Source organism: Zonotrichia leucophrys, chromosome 8, assembly GCF_028769735.1.
Source record: "Zonotrichia leucophrys gambelii isolate GWCS_2022_RI chromosome 8, RI_Zleu_2.0, whole genome shotgun sequence".
Taxonomy (NCBI): domain Eukaryota; kingdom Metazoa; phylum Chordata; class Aves; order Passeriformes; family Passerellidae; genus Zonotrichia; species Zonotrichia leucophrys.
Window position 1 is genome coordinate 16,615,473 of NC_088178.1, and position 19,838 is coordinate 16,635,310.

The 19,838-nt window shown below is 42.6% G+C and overlaps 1 protein-coding gene across 2 annotated transcripts; it reads left to right on the forward strand.

The window, feature by feature from the left end:
- Nucleotides 1-1,473: 1,473 nt before the first annotated feature.
- MCOLN2 (mucolipin TRP cation channel 2) lies at nucleotides 1,474-18,540 on the forward strand. 2 transcript variants are annotated; one of them, XM_064719609.1, is made up of 14 exons: nucleotides 1,474-1,596; nucleotides 4,992-5,151; nucleotides 6,825-6,998; nucleotides 7,125-7,269; nucleotides 7,803-7,890; nucleotides 8,021-8,117; nucleotides 8,333-8,432; nucleotides 9,915-10,030; nucleotides 11,123-11,272; nucleotides 12,615-12,716; nucleotides 12,833-12,955; nucleotides 15,392-15,598; nucleotides 16,698-16,813; nucleotides 18,056-18,540. In XM_064719609.1, exons 1-14 carry the CDS (start codon nucleotides 1,547-1,549, stop codon nucleotides 18,090-18,092), a joined length of 1,665 nt encoding a protein of 554 aa, XP_064575679.1. In that variant the 5' UTR covers nucleotides 1,474-1,546; the 3' UTR covers nucleotides 18,093-18,540. The 2 variants fall into 2 exon arrangements, with proteins under 2 accessions (XP_064575679.1, XP_064575680.1); XM_064719610.1 differs by lacking the exons at nucleotides 1,474-1,596; nucleotides 4,992-5,151 and having other exon boundaries at nucleotides 6,873-6,998; nucleotides 7,130-7,269; nucleotides 18,056-18,231.
- Nucleotides 18,541-19,838: the final 1,298 nt, after the last annotated feature.

Genomic DNA, 19,838 nt, shown 5'->3' on the forward strand with positions numbered 1-19,838 from the left:
TGAGGCTTTTTAATCTTACCAACATATGATGTGCTGGTTATGGCCTTGCAGAGCCGAGATGTGTGACAATGACCTTATTCTAAAAATCCCTTGTGACTTGAGTATCAGTGATCTCAGCATTAGCAATGCTGGTAGCACATGTAAAGCTGCATCCTGGAGACATGGGTATCTTTATGCTGATACAATCAAGCAGGCACAGACAGAGCTGTAAAATGCAGCTGGGGAGAACAAGGAAGCAGATAAAGCATCTGATAAACTCATGCTTAAATATGCCCTCCTGACCAAGAAGCTGTGGAGGGGTAAGAGATTTTCTTTGTTCTGATTCTCACTGGGCTCTGGAAAGTCCAACAGTCAGTATTTCCTCATGAAAATAAGCCACAGAGTGCTGTATTGGGCAGCAGCTGTTCTCCTATCCAGGCTCATTTCAATGCCAATGTTTTGCATATACAGTTAGGGAGAACTTCTTGTTTTCAGCAAGCCCAGATCTTCTAACATAATGAAGTTACACTGAGAGGAAGAGGCGGAGGGCTTACTTGTTTCTAAGTACCAGTTTCCATGTTGGATTGAAGCACATTCTCAAGAGAAGGTAAACACTGTGTATACAAAATAGTAAGAAATCAAATTCAGATGTGCTTATACCTATCCAGTATTAAAATGTGTAAAGGCATAATTTATCTGGCACATGGGGAGACAGGAATGGAAACAGAGGTAGGACAACACAGAGACACTGCTGTAAAAAACAAAACCTGTGGCTGCACCTGTGAGGAGCATCCTCCTGCCTCAAGCAGTAGCTAATGCCATAGGAAGCCTTAAAAAACCTTCCTGCATGAGCTGACACAATGCTCTTGCAGCTAATGTTGAGAAACTGCATATGGATGTTTGTCTGGGCTTTTGTTCCTTCTTCTCCCATACAGTGTGACCACAACCAAATACAGCATGATCCGAGAGCATTGTGTAAGAATCCTGTGCTGCCCATGTCCCCTGTGTGGGCAGGTAGAGAGCTCAGTCGCTGCTATGATGCCTCTTAACGTTTTGATCACCCTAGTTTGGAGTAACTGCGTTTAACCACATCCTTTGAGGAACTAAATACCTCTTGACCCGCAAAGACAGCTAACTCTGCAGCAGCTAATCTCACCTGCAGTCTTCCCTGCATGCTACAGGGAAGACTGCAGGTGAGGCTAGCTACTACACCTGTAGTCTACAACTACTACCGTGTCTACAACTACTACCGTGTCTACAACTACTATTTGGCAGTAAGGCAACTCCTGTTATGGCAGAGATTTTGGTGAATTGCAGGGGACCCACAAGAGCGATGCAGCCCAACTCCCAGCCCCTCACGGGACATCCCCAGGAGTCACACGGTGTGTGTGAGAGCACCGCGCTCGGGCCGGGGCAGCGGGGCCGGGCGGGCTCAGGGCACGTGTGCGGCGGGGCTCCCTCCTCCGCCGGGCCCATAAAGGCGGCGCGGCCAGCGGGGCAGGAGCGGGGCCCGGGCTGCTCCGCCGCAGTCCTGCCCCGGCCGGGCAGCGGCCGAACCCCGCGGCCCATGGAGATCCCCCTCAAGTCCCTCCCCGGCGGGCGGGCCGCCGTTAGCGGGTGAGGGAAGCGGGCCGGGCTGAGCCGGGCTGGGCGCGGTGCCGAGCCCTCGGGTCAGCCCGCCCGGCGGGCAGCGGGGTCAGGGCGCGCCTTCGCCAGCGGCTGCGGACCGGACTGGGCCGAGCCGGGCTGGGCTATCCCATCCCATCCCGCCGGCCGGGGCCGCGGTAGCGCCGGGGCACGGGGACGGCGGGAGCCGCTCGGGAGGCACAGGGGGGAGGCGGGCGCGGGTGCCTCGGGCTGCGCTCAAGGTAGGTGGGTGGGTGGGTGCTGCCCGCCGCCGGGACGCTGCTCGTAGCGCAGAGGTCCGTGCAGGGCTCACACCGTCGCTGCCCCGGCTGCGGCCGCTCCGCCCGCGGCTGCCGGGCGCGTTTAGCGCGGCAGTGACGGTGTGAGCCCCGCACGGGAGCGCTTTCCCCTCCGCTTCTGAGAAGAGCGAAGCGGTGCCGTCCTCTGGCAGAGTGCTGAGAGCTTAGGACAGATCGGGAAGGTGAAGCTGGGGTTGCCCAGGCTGTCGTGTAGAACTCAATTCAGTGATGGCTTTTTTCCCCGGTTTTTTTCTCCTTCTTGCCACCTTAGGACCGCAGGGTTCTCGTTAATAGCTCTCCAAGATACAGAGCTCGAGTAGATAAATGTTGTTGATACGGAGCTCTGATGGGCACTGTTAGTGTCGCTGCTCTAGTGAGTTACTCATTAATGAAAGTGACTGTGCTCGCTTACTAAGCGCATTTTAGCTCTTGATTCAATGGTGCTTTTTCTGCTGGGTGAAGAGCTAACTACTACACGTGTATTTCAGGAGTAGGTAGCTGTAAATTGTTGTCCTTACTGTTGAAACTTCTTTGCTGAGTGGAATGCTGAGCTCTAAAATGCCTCGCTACAGAACAGCTGAACAGCAGACTGTCCTACCAGGTACAGCAGTGCAGTGCTGGTTACAGCAATGCAGCTGCTAGAACTGAGTTAGTACCGGTTATAATGTATGGGACACATGAACCTGGATGTGCAGCTCAGCAGGCATTATACAGTTAGTCTTCATTCACAAAAAAATTTGAATGTGTCGGTGCTTCCAAAACACTCTATGGAAACCCATTGAGTGGTGTTAATTACACTACTGTGTCAGGATTTAATTGCTTCATTACTCTGTGCTGAGCTGGGTACCGTGTTTCAATTAGGTTTAGATTATTAGGCTAATGACCATGTGGTAGAATTAGATGGTTTGGTTTAAATATGGTAAATCAGTGGTAATCTCTTGGAGCTTTTAAACTTCTTCGGGGCTTTGGTTGAAGGTTCTAGTTTTGCTGATTTAATGTGGTCTATTTGGATGTAAATTTTAATCTATCCTAGAAATGAATGAGTTCAAAACCAGTTGATCTATTTCACCTGTTGCCCTGTTACCTGTTTCACCTGTTTAAAAATGAATTCTTAAATACTACACCAGAGAATGCCTCTTTTTTAATTGAAAGACAAAGTCCAACAGTGATAGAGGCTTGAATCTTTGATCTCTCTTAAGCAAAAAATTGTGCTGCTTTCTTTGACAAATTTCCTGGTCATAATTTCTCCAGTTAACTAATGAAGGGAGCTAAAGACATCAATAATAATAATCCCTAGCCACAAGTGAGAGTTGTGTAAAGGGGAAAGTGCTGTTATTAGTCAACATCAAGTTTTTGGAATATCTGTGAGGTCTTGACACATCTTTGGAGTAACTGGTATATTTTTCATGCTCTGTATTTTAATATTTTTTTTAAAAAAGTTTATTATAAAGTTTGTTGTTTGATTTGTGAGGTTTTGGCCTATGTTTGTTTGCTTTTTTTATTTTAAAGATTTGTCACTTCTGATATGCTTTTACTGGAAGATTAGGGAAGGATTTTGCTGAAGTCTTGGCGTGGTTCTTATGTCATACCTTCATGCTTTAAAATGTGGCCAGATTTGGCTTAATCCTGTTCTGTTTCCTCTTTCCTGCCCTCCTCCTGCTGTCAGTTTCACTCTGGGCTGGCTCTTGTTCTCTGCGTGCCCACACAAACAAGCACTGCTGCCTGTGGGAGAGGCTGGTACGGAGCAGCGATGGCTTTGGGGGCCAGTGCAGGACTGAGGCACCTTTGTACCTGAGTCCTTGGTCAGTGCTCACAGCTGTAACTATCACATCCTCTTCTGGCAGCTGTGTTTGCATCTTTCGAAGTTTTTGTATCTTAGACATTACTGAAGCCAGTCCAGTGTGTTTTTATTATAAATTTAAATAGGGATGCTGCCCACAGTTTCTTTTTCTTGGAAACTTCTCATGTTTTTCCTGCTTCAAAAACCAAAATGGTCCTCCCTCTCATTGTCTTCATGAAAGATTGATTTAAGGCTGTGATGGAAAGATAACTTTTGAGCTTTTGATATTAAAATAGATTTTTTTGTAGTTTTCACTTCCTCTTTGAGGAAACCCCACAGTGTCAGCTTTACTCTGCTTCATTAACTGAAATTTCTCTTCTTGTGGGACAGCTGGTTCTAGCAAACCAAATATGCTTTGTGATCTACAGTTTGAGCTTAAATATCTGTGCACTTCAGACAGGCGAGGACACAAAATGTAAAAATTAAAAAGTATTCCAAGTACCTGAAAACTTGGAATCAATGCTTTTGGTTTTGAGCCTCAGACAAAATGGTATCCTTTATAAAATTCAGAACATTGGGAACAACATTCTGAATGGTAAATGGGACTGATAATCAGCTGGTGTCAGATATGATCCTCTTAACATGTAAAGAGAGAAAAAGAATTTACAAGTTGTGTTCTGGTCTGTGTGTGAAGTAGGAAAGTTCTGAAAGTTTATGGCACTGGAAAACAGGGTTAAAATGATCAGGAGATGGGTGAAGGTTTTTCAATGTCCCAGTCAGTTGAAAAGGAGAAACCTAAGGTGATTTAAAACACAACAACAGTCCTTTGTACTTGGTCCTCTGATTTTTACATGCCCAGGTATTTAAATAAATAAATGCCTTTGAATGTAGCCCTTGAAGCTGCATGTTCATAAGAGAAATGTGTGTAAAGCCTGCTCTTGTATAATCTTTAAGACACCTTTTTCTTCTGCTAGAATGTGGGTTATTTAGACAAACATGTTAACAGGGGTCCCTATTTGTTTCAATTACATTTTTTTACTAGCAAGTCTACATTTCTTTCTATTACAGACCTCTTATTTAATACTTATTAATTATTTGTCTAAATGGTGTGTTTTAATGATCAGATGTGTTTGAATGCTTCTCAATTATGTGATCACAGGAAAATATGTTTGCATTTCCATAAGATAACCCGAAAAACTATTTTGGACCTTTTATGTCATATGGTGATCTGAGGTGATACTGCAATGAGGAAATTGTCTGCCAAAATATTCTGTTGGTTTCTAATTAATATGTTTTGTTTGTGGCAGAAATATGATGACTCAGTCAGATTTAGATCTAAAAGAGATGGCTTTGAAAGAGGATTTGAAGTTTTACTTCATGAACCCATGTGAAAAATACAGAGCAAGAGGTCAGATACCATGGAAATTGGCTTTGCAGATTTTGAAGATACTTATGGTTACAACACAGGTGAGCCTCTGGTTTTACTCTTGGAGTAGCAATGGTGTGCAAGAGAGGCAGGTCTGTGCTCCTGGGCCTTGGCCATCCCTGGGTGCTTGTTACTGGCTTGAACCTCCCACTTCAGTCCATAAAGGAAAAATACTATGAAAGGTGTTTCTAGTGGGAAGAGTAACATAAATTATAAAAGCCTCCTGGAGATTTTTAGGGCAGTAATTGCTTTAAAGTATTTTTTTAGGGCAGTAATTTGCCTTAAACTGTTATGTCAAATTTTTGCCATTTCTGCCTTACTTTAAAGCAAATTACTCTTGCCACGAAATTCAACACTGTCTTCAGGCTTATTGTCACAGTAGGGCTTTTTGTTCCATTCTTGGATTACAGTTTCATTGGAGTATTTAAAAAGTGGTATTTCCTGATATCTAATGAGGAAATTAGGTTGTCCATGTTCAATATGGAGATGCTCTGGTTTCTGATGATGATGGGATGGCTGGGCTGCAGGAACTGGATGTGCCTCTTGCTTTTGTCATCAAATAATACATTTGAGAAGTCATGTACTGTTTGAGATACTACATGGAGGCAAAGCAGAGGGTGTTTGTAAACTGCACTGGTACCACAGTGCAGTTGGTTATGTTACAGTCCTCTAACAGTGACTGCATGTGGAAGGAAGAAAATGGGACACACACATAGGTAGAAATTGCTTTTTCTGAACCTTTGAAATGCAAGACTGACATCTGAGGGTTTGCAAGAACAGCTAAATATACAGGCTGGGTTGTTTCTCTTCCTTCAAAGACAGGACAGACTTTGCATGTGAATGATGACACAAAATACAACTTCACCTGTTCTCTGGAAAGATTCAGTACTGCCACCCGTACTAACCTGACTTCCATTTCTCTGGCTATCACTGAATATGTGATTTTTCTGTCTGCTGCCCCAGTCTCCCACTGTCCTTTGAGAGCAGAAGGGGTGCTCTGCTGCTTGGTTTTCAAAGGCCACAAGATTTTTCTGGACTGCTGCTTGAGACTTTTCTTGTCAGCCCTTGGTTTTGCTCAGATGTCAGGCTTGGGGAAATCCTCCTGCTACTGTGCGTATGAGGAAGCTCTTATGGAAAACCAAGCAGTTCCTAGGCTCTGTTTATGTTTTCCTTGGTGGAGGTGGTGGAAATGGGGAACATCCATATGGCAGGGGAATACAGGTCTTCAGTAGTAACTTTGCTGTTTGCTGTCCCTGCTTGTTACAGCCTCCTTAAGCAGCACCTGGGTCAGGCAGGTGAGGCTCTTTACTGCTCGGATCCTGTGCCATGGCAGGGGTAGGAAAGGAGCAGGAGTTTGTCCATAGCAAAGCAGAACATTTCAGGGGTAGCAGGGTGTCCTGTTAAGTTCTCTCGTCTGCCAAATGCATCCTCCGCAGAGGTTTTGCAAATCCCAGCTGGAGTTGTTGGTCCATGAGGTGTAAATCTGCAAGTGATGGAGCTGTCTGCTCAGCTGCTGTCTGTTTCACTTACCCTGCATGTGATAACCTTGCCTTTGGGTATCTTGTGCCATTGGTTAGAGGGTGCTCTGTCCCGCCAGAGTTACAGCAACAGGCACCTGTCTGGTTTGTATTTATTGTAATTTAAAGCTGTTTCCAAAATGCTGGTGCTTGACCACTGTTCAAAATTCAAATCTATTTTTTTTTTCTCTTGTTAGCTTGTTTTTTTTGGTTTGAGTAACCAGCTGGTGGTCTCATTCAAAGAGGAAAACACTGTTGCTTTCAAACACCTATTCCTGAAAGGCTATTCTGGAACTGATGAAGATGACTACAGCTGCAGCATATATACACAACAGGATGCTTATGATAGCATTTTTTATGTTATTAATCAGGTAGGTGTGAATTTTAATTTAAAAGCCTGTATTGATACATATAACTTTGAGGTTTCAGTTTGCTTTCTAATGCAAAAAAAAGATTACTTTCTCTAACTTCTATTTCTGTTTTTGTTTTTAAACTAGTACAGGAACTTAAAGAACATATCCCTGGGGACCCTTGGTTATGAACATGAGGAATCAGGTCTAAAAATCTGTAAACAGCAGTACAAGAAAGGCACAATGCTCCCTTCCAATGATACACTGAACATTGATGTTTCTACTGAAACAGGTACAGTACTGTTGTACTTAAAATGTCTTGCTGTGGAGTATTTGAATTCTTGTTCTAAAACTTAAAACAAATAGATTTTTGTGAGGCAAAAATCAGGAACATTACCATGCTTCTTGCCTATGTCCCTCTTGGCTTTTAGCACCTGTCTAGAAAAGACAGCTATGATTATAAGAGGCTCTCTTCAACCACCTACAGATCCTTGCAGTTGATGCTGAGGTGGTGTTTTGTTGTTCCTTTTCTTAAACACACCTATTCCCCTCCGTGCAGGAGGTTCAAATAGGGAATTTTGGATGCTGGGCAGTCTGTACCATCCACGGCTGGGTGCCCTTTCTGCCTCTCAGAGCTGAGTCCTGGCTGCTCACAAGCTGGTACACAAACCTGCTTCTGACCCCACTAGCTGGGCCTCTGAATAGGTTTGCTCAAAATTCATGTTTTGCCTGATTAGGACTTGCTGTACACACTGATCCTCTCAGTTTAATGCCACTTTCACCGTGAAGTTTTTATGCTAACATATTTTCCTCTTGTCTTTCCAGAATGTATCCTTTTAAAGCCAAAGGAACTAACTGGTAAAAAGGCAGAACTGAAGCTGAACTCTTCTTTTTTCAATCTTGAATTTTACAGGTAAAGTGATGAGGTTCTTTAAATTATCTCAACTTATTTTTTCATATTAATATGGTGGATTCTGATTTGTGCAATCTGTGTATATCTCTGTGATACTTAAATATCTTTGTGCACTTTTTCAAATATGCAGGCTAATACAGGTTGAAATCTCCTTCAAGCTGAAAGGCATTGCTCTTCAGACAATCCATGCCCGTGAATTGCCTGACTGCTATGCATTTCAAAACACTGTAAGTGAAAGTTTGGCCTCTTGGAATACTGCTCTGTAGGCAGTACATTTCATCTGCTCAAATTATGTCTACACCATCCTTTATTGTGGCAACTTTCTTAAAGCCTCTCTGATCAACAATATTAATACATGCTGTGTCCAAGGCACTTAGCAGGATTTATTTTTCTGGAATGCAATCTTGCTACTCCTGTTTCTGATGTAGCTCTGTATTTTCAGATAACTTTCAACAATAGAGCTCACAGCGGAAAAATCAAGGTCTATTTTGGCAGTGACACTGAAATTCAGGAGTGCAAAGACTGGCACATATTTAACTCAGGTAAGTGTGGTGCATGTGTGTTTGCCGAGCAGCGCTTACGGGTGTCCCTTTGCTTTCCCTGGTCTGTGGCAGTCTGTCCAGCAGGACATTCCCCAGCCTGCTCATCCCCTGCCTGTAAAACAAAGCAACTTGCCTAATGCAATTCATCACCGCTTGCTAATCAAGAGCTAGGAAATAATCCCTTTGGAAGAATATTATTAAATCCTTGTGAGGGTGTTGTGAGATGACATGATCACCTCTGCATGCCAGTGTGTGTTACCAGTGAGCTCCACCTGCAAGGAGGGTGAATGTTTCTTCCATAGATTTGTAATTGTGCTGCTCTGAGATAACTCAATTTAACCCACTAACACTGGATACATTTCCAACTGAAGCCTCCTGCAGCTTTCAATTTCATTTTCTTCTAACTGATTGAAGCATACTATTTCTGAAAGCTTGCTTTTCCTGTTGGTGCTTTTTTTGCCCCTGCTGGTAGATGAATGACATGTATGAACGAAGGCTGGCACCTGCCATGTATTTCCGTGTTAGGGCTTGGTCTGACAGCTCAGAAATGTGCACTAAAGGGCCCTTAAAGAAACAGCAGCTGTGGCAGACTGTGCAACTGCTTCTCCCATGTGGTGACTTGCTGTAAAGAACTGATGGAACAATTTTTTTTTAGTGTGCTATATAGCATGATGGATTAATAAATACATCAAGTGGCCTGCCTTTTGCCTTGGCAAAGGCAGCTTTTCTCTGATAATGCTGTGTTGTACCCGTATTAAAGTGGTAATTTATAGAATATTCTGAATAACCTCAAAGTGCCTTGGCTTGCATCTCTGGCCAGTAATTTCCTGTGGCTGTCTTTCAACTACCTGTTCCCGAGTACTTTATTTTGTGTCTAATCACTAGCTGAGGGATCCTGCATATTTCAGTAATAAAGGTGAGCTGAAGGGCTATTGCAATTATTAAAAGTGAGTGTTTGCCTCTTTCATATAGTTAAAAATGTATGCTATGGAAAAGATAGGGACTGTTGATGTGATAAAGCAAAGGACCTAATTTGTGTTCACATTATGGGTTTTAAATTTGTGGATGAAAAGAAAACAGTACGGAAAGTCCAACAAGTTTATTGCAGACTAAGGTGGGAATTTTTTAAAAATTTAATGGTGTTGATACAGACCAAATCTGCATTTTTTTTTTGCCTCATGTAGTTGTAACACTGTGGAAGCACAGATGGACAGGTAAAATGGAGGATACCTGTATTAATGTACCCATTTTTGGGTTTATTTTGAAGAACTTGAACATATTTTTCATTCTTGAGGCCCAGTCTCCATGACTGTCTTGATGTAATTCTCTGCTGAGCTGTGTTCAAGATATACTTGCAGGAAGAATATAGCTTGTAATCCATCCGCTTTGGGGTGAGAGTATTTGAATTGTTGCAAAATGTCACATAACTTGCATTAAAAGAGATGTGGAAAGATTTAACCTTATTGCCTTGTCTCTTTACAGTTCTCCAGAAGAACACCCAGTATATTCTAGTCTTTGATGGATTTGTCATATTGAGTTGCTTGGCCTCTCTCATCCTGTGCACACGATCCATCGTTCTTGCCTGGAGGCTGCAGAAGGTGAGCACAGGGCTCCTGGCCTTGATGCTGGTTTGGTCTCTGCTGCTTTGCTGCTGGTCTTGTGAGGGGAACCTGCTGAAACTTGGGGTGTTAAAGTGAGAAAATCTCCTGCAAGGTGTCCCTCTTACTGTTACCTCTAGGAAGGATGTGCAGGTATCTTGGTGGACAATTGCTAACTGCGAATGGATTTTATTTCTGTTTGTGTGGTGCTGTAATTTGAAGTATTTTGTTGTATCTCTCCATGGGCAAAAGAAGCATACTTTTTTTCCCCTCTTTCCCCCAGGATTTTAGACACAATGATTCTGATTCTTTGTGCTGCAAATAGGCAATGTGTCCTGCACCTCCAAACCACAAATCTTTCTTCCTTGGTTTCAGAGTAGAATTCCTGTAGAGGTCTAGTTATAAATTAATGCCTTAATAAACATCCCCCAAAGCCAGCTCCAACTGGAGAAAATGTAAAGCACAGCACATAATCTAACTCTGGTTTTTTTGTAAGCATGTGGCTTATGAGAGTTAGAAGAGTCCATGGCAGGTAGGCTATGAAAACACAAATACTTGTTTATCTAGCTCAATGCATCCTCTTTGTAGCTTGGAAACAAGACCAAGAGTCAAGAGGACATGATTCAACAAAGGCATTGTCAAACTGCTCTCAGGAATAGGCACTTAACATTTATTCCTGAGCAAAAAGAGCAAGTGAAAGCAGATGGGCTGTGCTGGGCATAGAGGTGATATTGTTTGCTCTATTGGAAATGAGAGCTCTTGCCCTGTAGTTGCATTTGAGTTCTATTTCACTTCTTTAGTTGGGTGCCTTGCTCTGTTAGAGGTGGATAGAACCTATGGTAAAGGGGATAACAGGCCATGGTTAGGTTGGTGGGAATGGGTTATGAATTCAAGTGTTCTGTGGAAAGTTCATTTTCACTGGCCTAAATCCATCTTAATTTTTTTCCTATTTATTTCTGTTGCCATTGAGAATCAGCTTTAAATTACTATTCCAGTGAATACTATAGGAAAATGGGTTGTGTGGAACTTGAACATTGCCTTGTTTTTCATCCAAGGTGACCTGTAACTAATGATCTAAATGTTTGTCAACAGAGATTTGTGCATTTCTTCCTGGAGAAGCACAAGCGCCGTGTGTGCTATGCTGACCGCCTGGAGTTCCTGAACGGGTGGTACGTCCTGGTCATTATCAGTGATGTGATGACAATCATTGGGTCAATCCTAAAAATGGAAATAAAAGCCAAGGTAAGAATCTCATACTTCAGCTAAAAAATTTCTAACTTGCTGCAACCATGTGTAATGTGTTTTAATTTGGAGACAGGTGGAAGTGAGCTATAACAGTCAATCGTCATCTGTTTGCTTATTTCAGTCCATTTTCTAGTTTATCTAATAACTGCCTTTAGTCTCTCTTCCCCAGAGTCTTTCAGTAAGACCATGTAGGCCATTTAAACATCTTATTTCCACAGTTCTAAGACCCCTAATTCCTGGTATGGGACCTGTGGTAGGCAGTTCCCAACAGAAAGACCCAACAATCTGAGTTGTTCATTCTGTAAGAAGTAGCACATACAGGGCTGGGAAGCCACAAGTCCTCCCCTTGAATGACACAGGGCTCTTGGTGGCTTGTGGGGCTGGACACACAGCTGTCACAACTTGCTTACCTGGCCAGCATTGGCACAGACAGTGTGTGACCTGCTCATCCTTGACCTCCCTGCCTGGGCTTGCTGAAATCAGTGTGCTTTGTCCAGCTGGCAGGAGGATTTTGGGGTTGGTTTTGTGTTTTTTTTTTTTTTTTTTCTGTTTCTTTTTTTTTTTTTCATCTCCAATAGATGTGTGTCAACAATTCACGTGTTCACAAAACTTTGTGTTCTGGGAAAAGCAGAGTAGGAGGTATGGTGCTCCTGCTTCATGTGTACTGAGGCTCAAAGGGCAGATCCCAGAGCGGCCTTCAGAGGAAGCACTTGGGAATCACTGGCTGTAGGTTGAGGTGGGGATTGAGGGTAGGAAAACTTGAGCTAGATGGCTCTCTTGTGCCTACTGCAACCAGTTCCAGCCTTCTAAAGTAAAGTGCAAGTAGATTTGGTTGTATAGAAACAATGCTCAGGTTCTGATCTGCTGGCAGAGAACCTGTTCAGAGATGTAAATGCATGGAAGCATGGAAAGAACTGTAGTCCCAAGGGTCACTTTTCATGTAAATGATGGCTCATGTGTTCTAAATAGTGAATGAGAGCTTCTTTGCCCAACAGCAAATAGTAACCTTCTTTTTAAACAAAAGTTTTGAGTTATCCAGTCTAATTTTGGAACGGTGTTGTAACCAAACTAAGGACTTTTTTTCTTCCAGACTTTGCGCTTCATGTAAAATTTCAGGAATATCAGCATAGGTGTACTTTCATTTGCAGCACTGTTGTGTTTAAATTATCTCAGTAAATAACTGCAGCTGACATTGATCTGATTTTTGTGATGTAGCAATAGGCTTTCAGTATTAGACTGTCCTGCTTTGTTTGTTTGAACTGCTGGAACCTGAATAGCTGTCAAGCTGACATATCTACTGCTTTGTAACTTGACCACCTGCTCTCTTTGGATCCCTCAGAACCTCACAAGTTATGATGTCTGCAGCATTTTACTTGGAACATCAACTCTGTTTGTCTGGGTTGGAGTCATCCGATACCTGGGATACTTTCAAACCTACAATGTAAGGAGAGAATCAAATGTCTAACAATTAAAGCTTATATATATATGCTTTTTTCCAGATCTCTCTCTAATTTTTTTGCTTTTTCCCCCCTTCTTTGCTCCCCTCTGACTTTGTAGGTGCTCATTTTGACTATGCAGGCCTCGCTGCCGAAAGTGCTGCGGTTTTGCTGTTGTGCTGGGATGATCTATCTTGGCTATACTTTCTGTGGTTGGATTGTCCTGGGGCCTTATCATGAAAAGGTACATCAGCAGTATCCCTCCTTTTGTGGTGCAATGATGGGAATATCTGTGTATGTGTGTATTGCTCCTAGCCAAACCAACAGAAATGTGTCTTAAATGGAAATGTCTGTTTAATAGCTGTAATGTGAACATGGGAGTCATTCCATCAGTGCTTCCTTCTACCTGCTCCTTTTAACAAAATAACTATTCTTGCTTTTCCTGCGTGCTCAGCGTGCTCTCCAGCACCAGGCTGTTTTGGTGAGGGGATGGTTTGCCCAGGCCATGACCATTGGTCTGTCTCTTCTGCCCTCTTCTGGCAATCCCACTTCAGCTGGGTTACAGAGGCACTAAATAGTTCGCTGGAATTTTTTTTTTTTTTTTTAATCTCCTTGGCTCTGGCCTTGTTTTTCCAAATCTTTCCTGTGCCATGTAACTTCAGCTCCTAAATTGTGACTCATAGAGGGATGGATGAATGCTTGTCTTGTTTGCTTTGCTTCCTGTGTGGGGGCGTGCTGTGGGTTTGTTTGTTTGTTTTCTTAAGGTTCGTATCAAAGTGTGTGCCTGGTATGTCTTGTCTGCAAGCTGGGTGCAGGAGTAAGGCTTTGTATATTCTAGAGCACAAACCAAAACAGCCCTAAAGCTTGTTTGCTTTTCCTCTTGGCAGATGCTCTGTGTGACAGTTTGAACAGAGGCAGATTCCTGTTGTGGCAAACTCTAAATGTCTGTTAATGACTAACAAATGTCTGACTCCTCGTTCTGGATCTCTGGGTGCACACAGTGTGTGTGTGATGGGGACATGTACAGTGCTTTTCCAGCTTGCTCTGCCCCCAGAGCTTGCATTGCTCCAGCTTACTGGAATTCCCCCTTTGGACAGTGCAGGTGTTCAGCCTGCATGTTCCCCCCAGAAATGACAATCCATTTCTCTGGGGGATGCTGGATGCAGAGGGATCTTCTGCCATACCAGAGGCTCAGTTGTTTATAACATTATAAGGCACAGCATAATTACTGTTGTAACCTCCCTGCAACAAATACCTTATCTGAGCCAAAGGAGGGACAATCAACAGCATGCTTATCTATGAAAATGTTACCTCCTCCCTAAATGTCATGGATCAATGTCAAGGGAAGCAGCTGGAGCTGTGGAGGATTCCCGTTCCTGCCAGTTCCCCAGGGTCCCACAGGAAGGCAATGTGGCACCGTGCAAGGCAGCCCAGCCCAGGGCTGCCTTCCCGGGGCTCTCCAGCACCGAGCCCTCCTGGAAGAGATGGGAAGAGTCCTCCTTGATGTGCAGAAACACTGGAGAGCTCCTTATGCTCAAAAATACAGAAATACACCCTCTGCTAGAGTCAGAGAGAGGGGGTGGGTGTCCTGCATTTTGTGCTATGTCAGTCAGGGGTTTCCAGGTGAGCAGCCCTTAGCAATGTCCCTGTGTCAGTGCATCAAAACTTGAGCTGCTCAAAAATTACCTGTGCCGTGCCTCCGTTCTTCCTGGATAATGTACTGCTGAGTTGCACAATGGCTTTAAAATTCAACTCAAAAAATAATGATAAAATAAGCCATAGGTGTGAACCAGACCTGCTGTTTCTGTGCACCAATATATTCTCCTTACAAGCATATACCTCTTGACATCTTGTTTTCATTGTGGGGCCACAGTTGTGTTAGTTCATTGATAATGCACAATGTTTTAATGTGGCTAATTATTCATATTGTCCATTAAATTAGAGTTAAGAAATCCAGTTATTTGGAAGGGCAGAGCAAAATGGGAAGTGGGCTTACCTGGTGGCTACAGGACACATTCCAGTTTGGGGAAATGGAGTTTGGAGTTTAAGAGACTGTCCTTGAAATTAAACCATGGTTTTTGTACAGAGTATGTTCCAGTAGCTTCATAATAAAGCTGTAGCTTGTACTTACAGCTCATAGAGGTCTTCCTGAGTGACAGATTGTTAGTTCAGCTTGGACCATTTGAGTTCTGAAGGCTGTGCTGACTCTGGCCCCTGAACACAGTATTGATTTATTACCCATACTCCAGTGATGCTGCAGAGCTGGGAAGCCAGAGAATGTGGGTGTGTTCCCAGCATGCTACCACTAATTTACTGTATAGGCACTGTGAAATCACTTCAGCTGTGCTTTGGGAGATGGAATGATACTTTTCTGCAGGTCCAAAATTGCCTATAATTCAGTAGCTTTCTGTGGTGGTCAGTTATTGACTGTTCTGCCTGTTGAACATCATGAGTTTTATTTCTTGATAATAAATTTTCCTATGTCTGATCTCAACACATCGTGCTTAGTCAAGATGATAATTCTACATGTTTCTATTACTGATGTATATTTTGGCCTGAATGGAAAGTGTGGTAGCATTTAATTGCCCGAGTTGGCTTTTTTGTCTGCTTTGAGTAAAACTCAATCTTTGACTCTTGATTGATCTTCACATTCTGCTAATAATTTGTACTCATTTTCTAGTTTGAGGATCTGAACACAGTGGCTGAATGTCTGTTTTCTTTGGTCAATGGTGATGATATGTTTGCGACATTTGCTCAAATCCAAGAGAAGAGTTCCCTGGTGTGGATGTTCAGCCGACTGTATCTGTACTCCTTCATCAGTCTGTTCATATACATGATCCTCAGCCTTTTCATTGCACTCATTACTGACTCCTATGACACCATAAAGGTAAAACATTTGTTTTCTGTTACACTTCTATTCAGTTTTGCATTCATTCTTGTTAATCACTCAACACCATGCCATCTACCATTGCTTCGGATGTGTGATGGGATTATTAAAATATTTTCCTTTAGTCTGTGGCAAAGGGTGGCTGGGTTTGCTGACATCTCAGAGATGTGCCTTTGGCAGGAGTTTGGAAAGGTTCAGGCAGATAACTCTAAAGTCATTTAGGTGTCCAGGCCTCCTTAATGTGCTGCTTAGAAATGTGTGGTTAAAAGGAAATGTCTTCTGAGAGATGCACTACTTCTCGTTCCAGTTAAAGTTGTGCCATCCATTTCCAGTATGGACTGTCTGAAAGTGAACCTCAGTTCTCAGTAATTACCTTCTGTTCTGACCTCAGGTGCTCTCTGCCCTCTGTGCTGCTGGTGGCCTCAGTGGCCAGGGGGAGAGAATGTGGATCCCACCCTCCAGCCCTCATCTCTTGCTTGTCTTGGTGTAAGGCTGGTCTGACACCTACTACAACTTCCAGACCAAGCAAGAGATTTACTTTTGAAGAACCCCAAAATATAGCTTAATTGTCTGTACTTCTTAGTTTACTGGATGGTCTGATCTGCAAAATGGTGTTTTACTGACTCTGAACATTTTAAACAGATCAACTGGGAGCTGTTTCAGTATGCTGAACTTGTTTTTTCATAGCATTTCTTCAGCATGGCAATATTGAATGGTCACACTGGAACCCTTCAAATCCAGAATTAGAGGTTTTAGGGAAAAGGAGCCCAGGGCACCTGCAGTGAGCACAGCATCTCACTGTGAACAAGGGAGAATCAAAACCATCATGGCCTGAGATCACTTGCTTGGCCTTATGGGCAGCAAACAAAACATAAGAGAGTCTGGGAACAATGTGAATTTTCTGCCACTTACATTGTTGGTGGAACAAAGCAAGCTATGTAGTGTTTCTAGGATGGGAATGGATTCTTTCCTTCCTACAGACATATTGAATTATTGAACCAAATAATCTGGCTTAACTGTCACACACTAGAGGAAATTTTAGAACGTTTCATGCCCAGTAACTTCTCATGTGTTGTAATTGAAATGCTTTTTCTTTCAGAAATACCAACAAAGTGGTTTTCCAGCAACAGATTTACATGAATTTCTAAAAGACCATAGCAGTGCTGGCTACAGAAAAGACAGAACTTCTTTTCCACTCATCTGCTGCTGCAGGAGGTCAGTAGGGTGTTTTTAATGTGTGTTTTCCTGAGTAGTACAACAGTTAGCTTCTCACTGCAAAATGCTGCTTCACGAATGCTGGAGCATCCAGAATTCAGCCTGGAAATATTGGTGCTGCTGTTCCTCCTGCACTTTACTTCATGTTAGATCTTTAGTCAGCTGCTGATGCAAAGGAAGCAGTTCTGAGCTTAAACATGTTTTAACTGTTGTACTCTTATGAAAACTGCTATGCAGAAGCTGATGAGAGGGCTGTGGAGTGCAGCATAAACTACCAAGGGTTCTGGAGCAAACCAAGTTTTTGCTTCAAGCTGTCTGTTTCTAAAAAGCTTTGCTACTAAGCTTGGAGTGGTAGCAGAAAGTGAGAGGGTGATTCAGCTGCAGGTGCTTGATCCCAAAACTATGCAGTGTCAGAGGCACACTGTTGGAATACCATCTGCCAGAATATTGGAAACTCACTGGTAAATGTCTTCTTGTGGGCATTGTGGCAAGGGTCCTTTTTAAGGTGGTGGTGAGAGACAAATGCCTCATCTGGTGCTTGCTGGTCTGCTTTGAATTGTGTTTCTGAGGCAGCATAACACACCTCTGAATCCTGTTAGAGACAGGAGGGGCCTTGTCACTGTCCCTAGATAGGCCAGGATTATCCATTCATGTGCACAGAATGGTTGTGGGCTCTGTGCAAGGAAGCCAGGCTATGAGAGAATGAGTGGACTAATATGTGAACAATTAATCACAATTGGTGTAAGAATTCCTCTTCTAGCAGTAGGATTGTTGTCTAATGATATACTGATGCTTTTGGGAGATGCAGTTTTATGCTTTTGGTGTACCCTTGCAGAAAGGGATCCATAGCCACAAAAGGAACATGTGAGATGATGATGATGATGGGCAGGTATCCCAGTGGCTGCTGGGGGCACACAATGAAAACCAACTAATTAACAAGAATATCAGCTTCAGGTTTCACCTGCAAGTCACTGTGGAGAGTGAGAGATTTGTGTGCTTGAGCATAATAAACATAGACCATAATATGCTGTGCAGTTCTGAGGGCACAAGCCTGGTGATGGAGTGATAATCTTTAGCTTTTGCTACTGTGGGAGGTTGTGCATCATTGTCCAGTGCAGGAGTCAGAGTTGTATGTGGAAATGGGAGAGCAGAGAACAAAAGGATCAAAACTGAGCTCATATGGGTAGGTGCTTCCTGTTGCATTTCTTGCTGATTGGAGAATTGTGAATTTTTTCTTTGCAGACAACAGAGTGATGACAACTTGATACTTATTAATTGATGGCTGCACATTGAAATTCACTACTGATATATGCAAAGAGAGCATAGTGGTGTGGAGAAGGATAATTCTCCAAATTGCAGTGGAACCTGCCATCTGGATCTGCCTCATGAACAGACTTGTCTTAGCTAATTCAGGCTTTGGGAGGAGAAATCTATTGATGTGACAGCAGCTGGCTGACCAACAGGAGACCCAGAAGCTGTGTCTGGAGGAGAGCTGTGAAGAATTCTGTGTTCTTGCCTCAAGTTCTGTCATGTTAGAGAAGACTGATCCTTGAGCATTGTCTGTGGAAGCTCTGCTGGTTAATGACATTGAGGAGGAAGGAAAATGGCCTTGAATCAACTGCTGTTAATAAGAAAAAGAATTATACAAAAAATAATTAAAAAAAAATAATCCTGTGTTTAAAAGTATTAAATAAAAAGAAGTCATGAAGGGAGGAGTTTATGACTTGACTTGTTGCATTCAGCCAGTCATTTCTACTTGGCACATTTTATTTATTTGGATTAAATTTATGTAAAACAAAAAAGCTGCACAAAATTGGAAAATAACTGTTGTTTTCCCTCATGTATATAATTTTACCACAAACCACTTATAGGTCACAGTCTTTTCTTTAACAGCTTTACTAAAAAGCAGTTTGTTATCCTTTTATCTTTTTTGGCTGTCTTTTCTATTATACCCACAATATTGATTTATACTGTGTCCAGATTCAACTTACTGCTTTAGTTATAATTAAATACTTCTTTACAGGGTAGAAAACTTTCATGGTAAGCATTATCTGAAGGCTGCTGGAAATATATTTTTTTTCTTCTTTTTTTTTTTTGGTAGTATTATGCTGTTGTATTGTCATAATCCAGAGGACAAATTCAGGCAAAAACAGTGCCATGGAATTTTACTTCTATTTCAAGCACACGTTAATTGGAAGAAAATATGTGGCAACTGAGCCTTGCAGTTGGCTTGCTCAGGTGACTTTCTAGCTGTCTTGGGGATGATCAGCTGTAAAGACTGTACTTTCCTCTGGCTCTTTATATAAGCTTTATTCAGTGAGAACAGAGGACTTTGGGGAACTTTAAAAGCACTTCCAGGACAATAGTGCACAAATGTTAACCAGGTACTTCTGGAAACTTCCAGGGATGCTGGCAGTTCCTGGGGTGGGTGTACTATTATATGAGATGCTCCACTTGTGTCTCTGCACTATTTACTCTCTAAAAAAGCCATTTTTTAGTAGATTATGTCAATGTGTTGGCTTGGACTAAATCTTGCTGTGTGTTCTTAACCACTAATGGTGCTCTCTGCAGGTTCTGCCTTGTCAGTGTTTCAAATGGCAAAGGCAATTCAAAATGATGTCTTGATAAGAGTGAGATGAGTGGCAGCTTTTTTTCCCCTTTTTTTTTTGTTTATTTTAATCTCCTGCCTAGTATTTACATTTGTAACAATTATACTTTTATTGTTAACTATTGAAAGTGAATGCCATTGCTTTGGCTGCAGCTGGGTGTCTAGAACAGATTTTTGGTGTCAGGATTTTGATGCATCCAGGTTCTGCACATTTTAATGCTTCTATTGCTGAGATGTATTTGGGACAGGGAATTTTCTTTCCATCCCAGATGTGCAATGTGTTGCTGTGGCCATAACTGAAATCGCTACCAATAACCAAGACACTGTGCTCTTAGCAAAGATTTTCTCTGTCTTTTCAAAAATTGTATGATCTAGAACAGAGCATTGCTGTCTTCCACTGATGACAGAAGAGTCAAC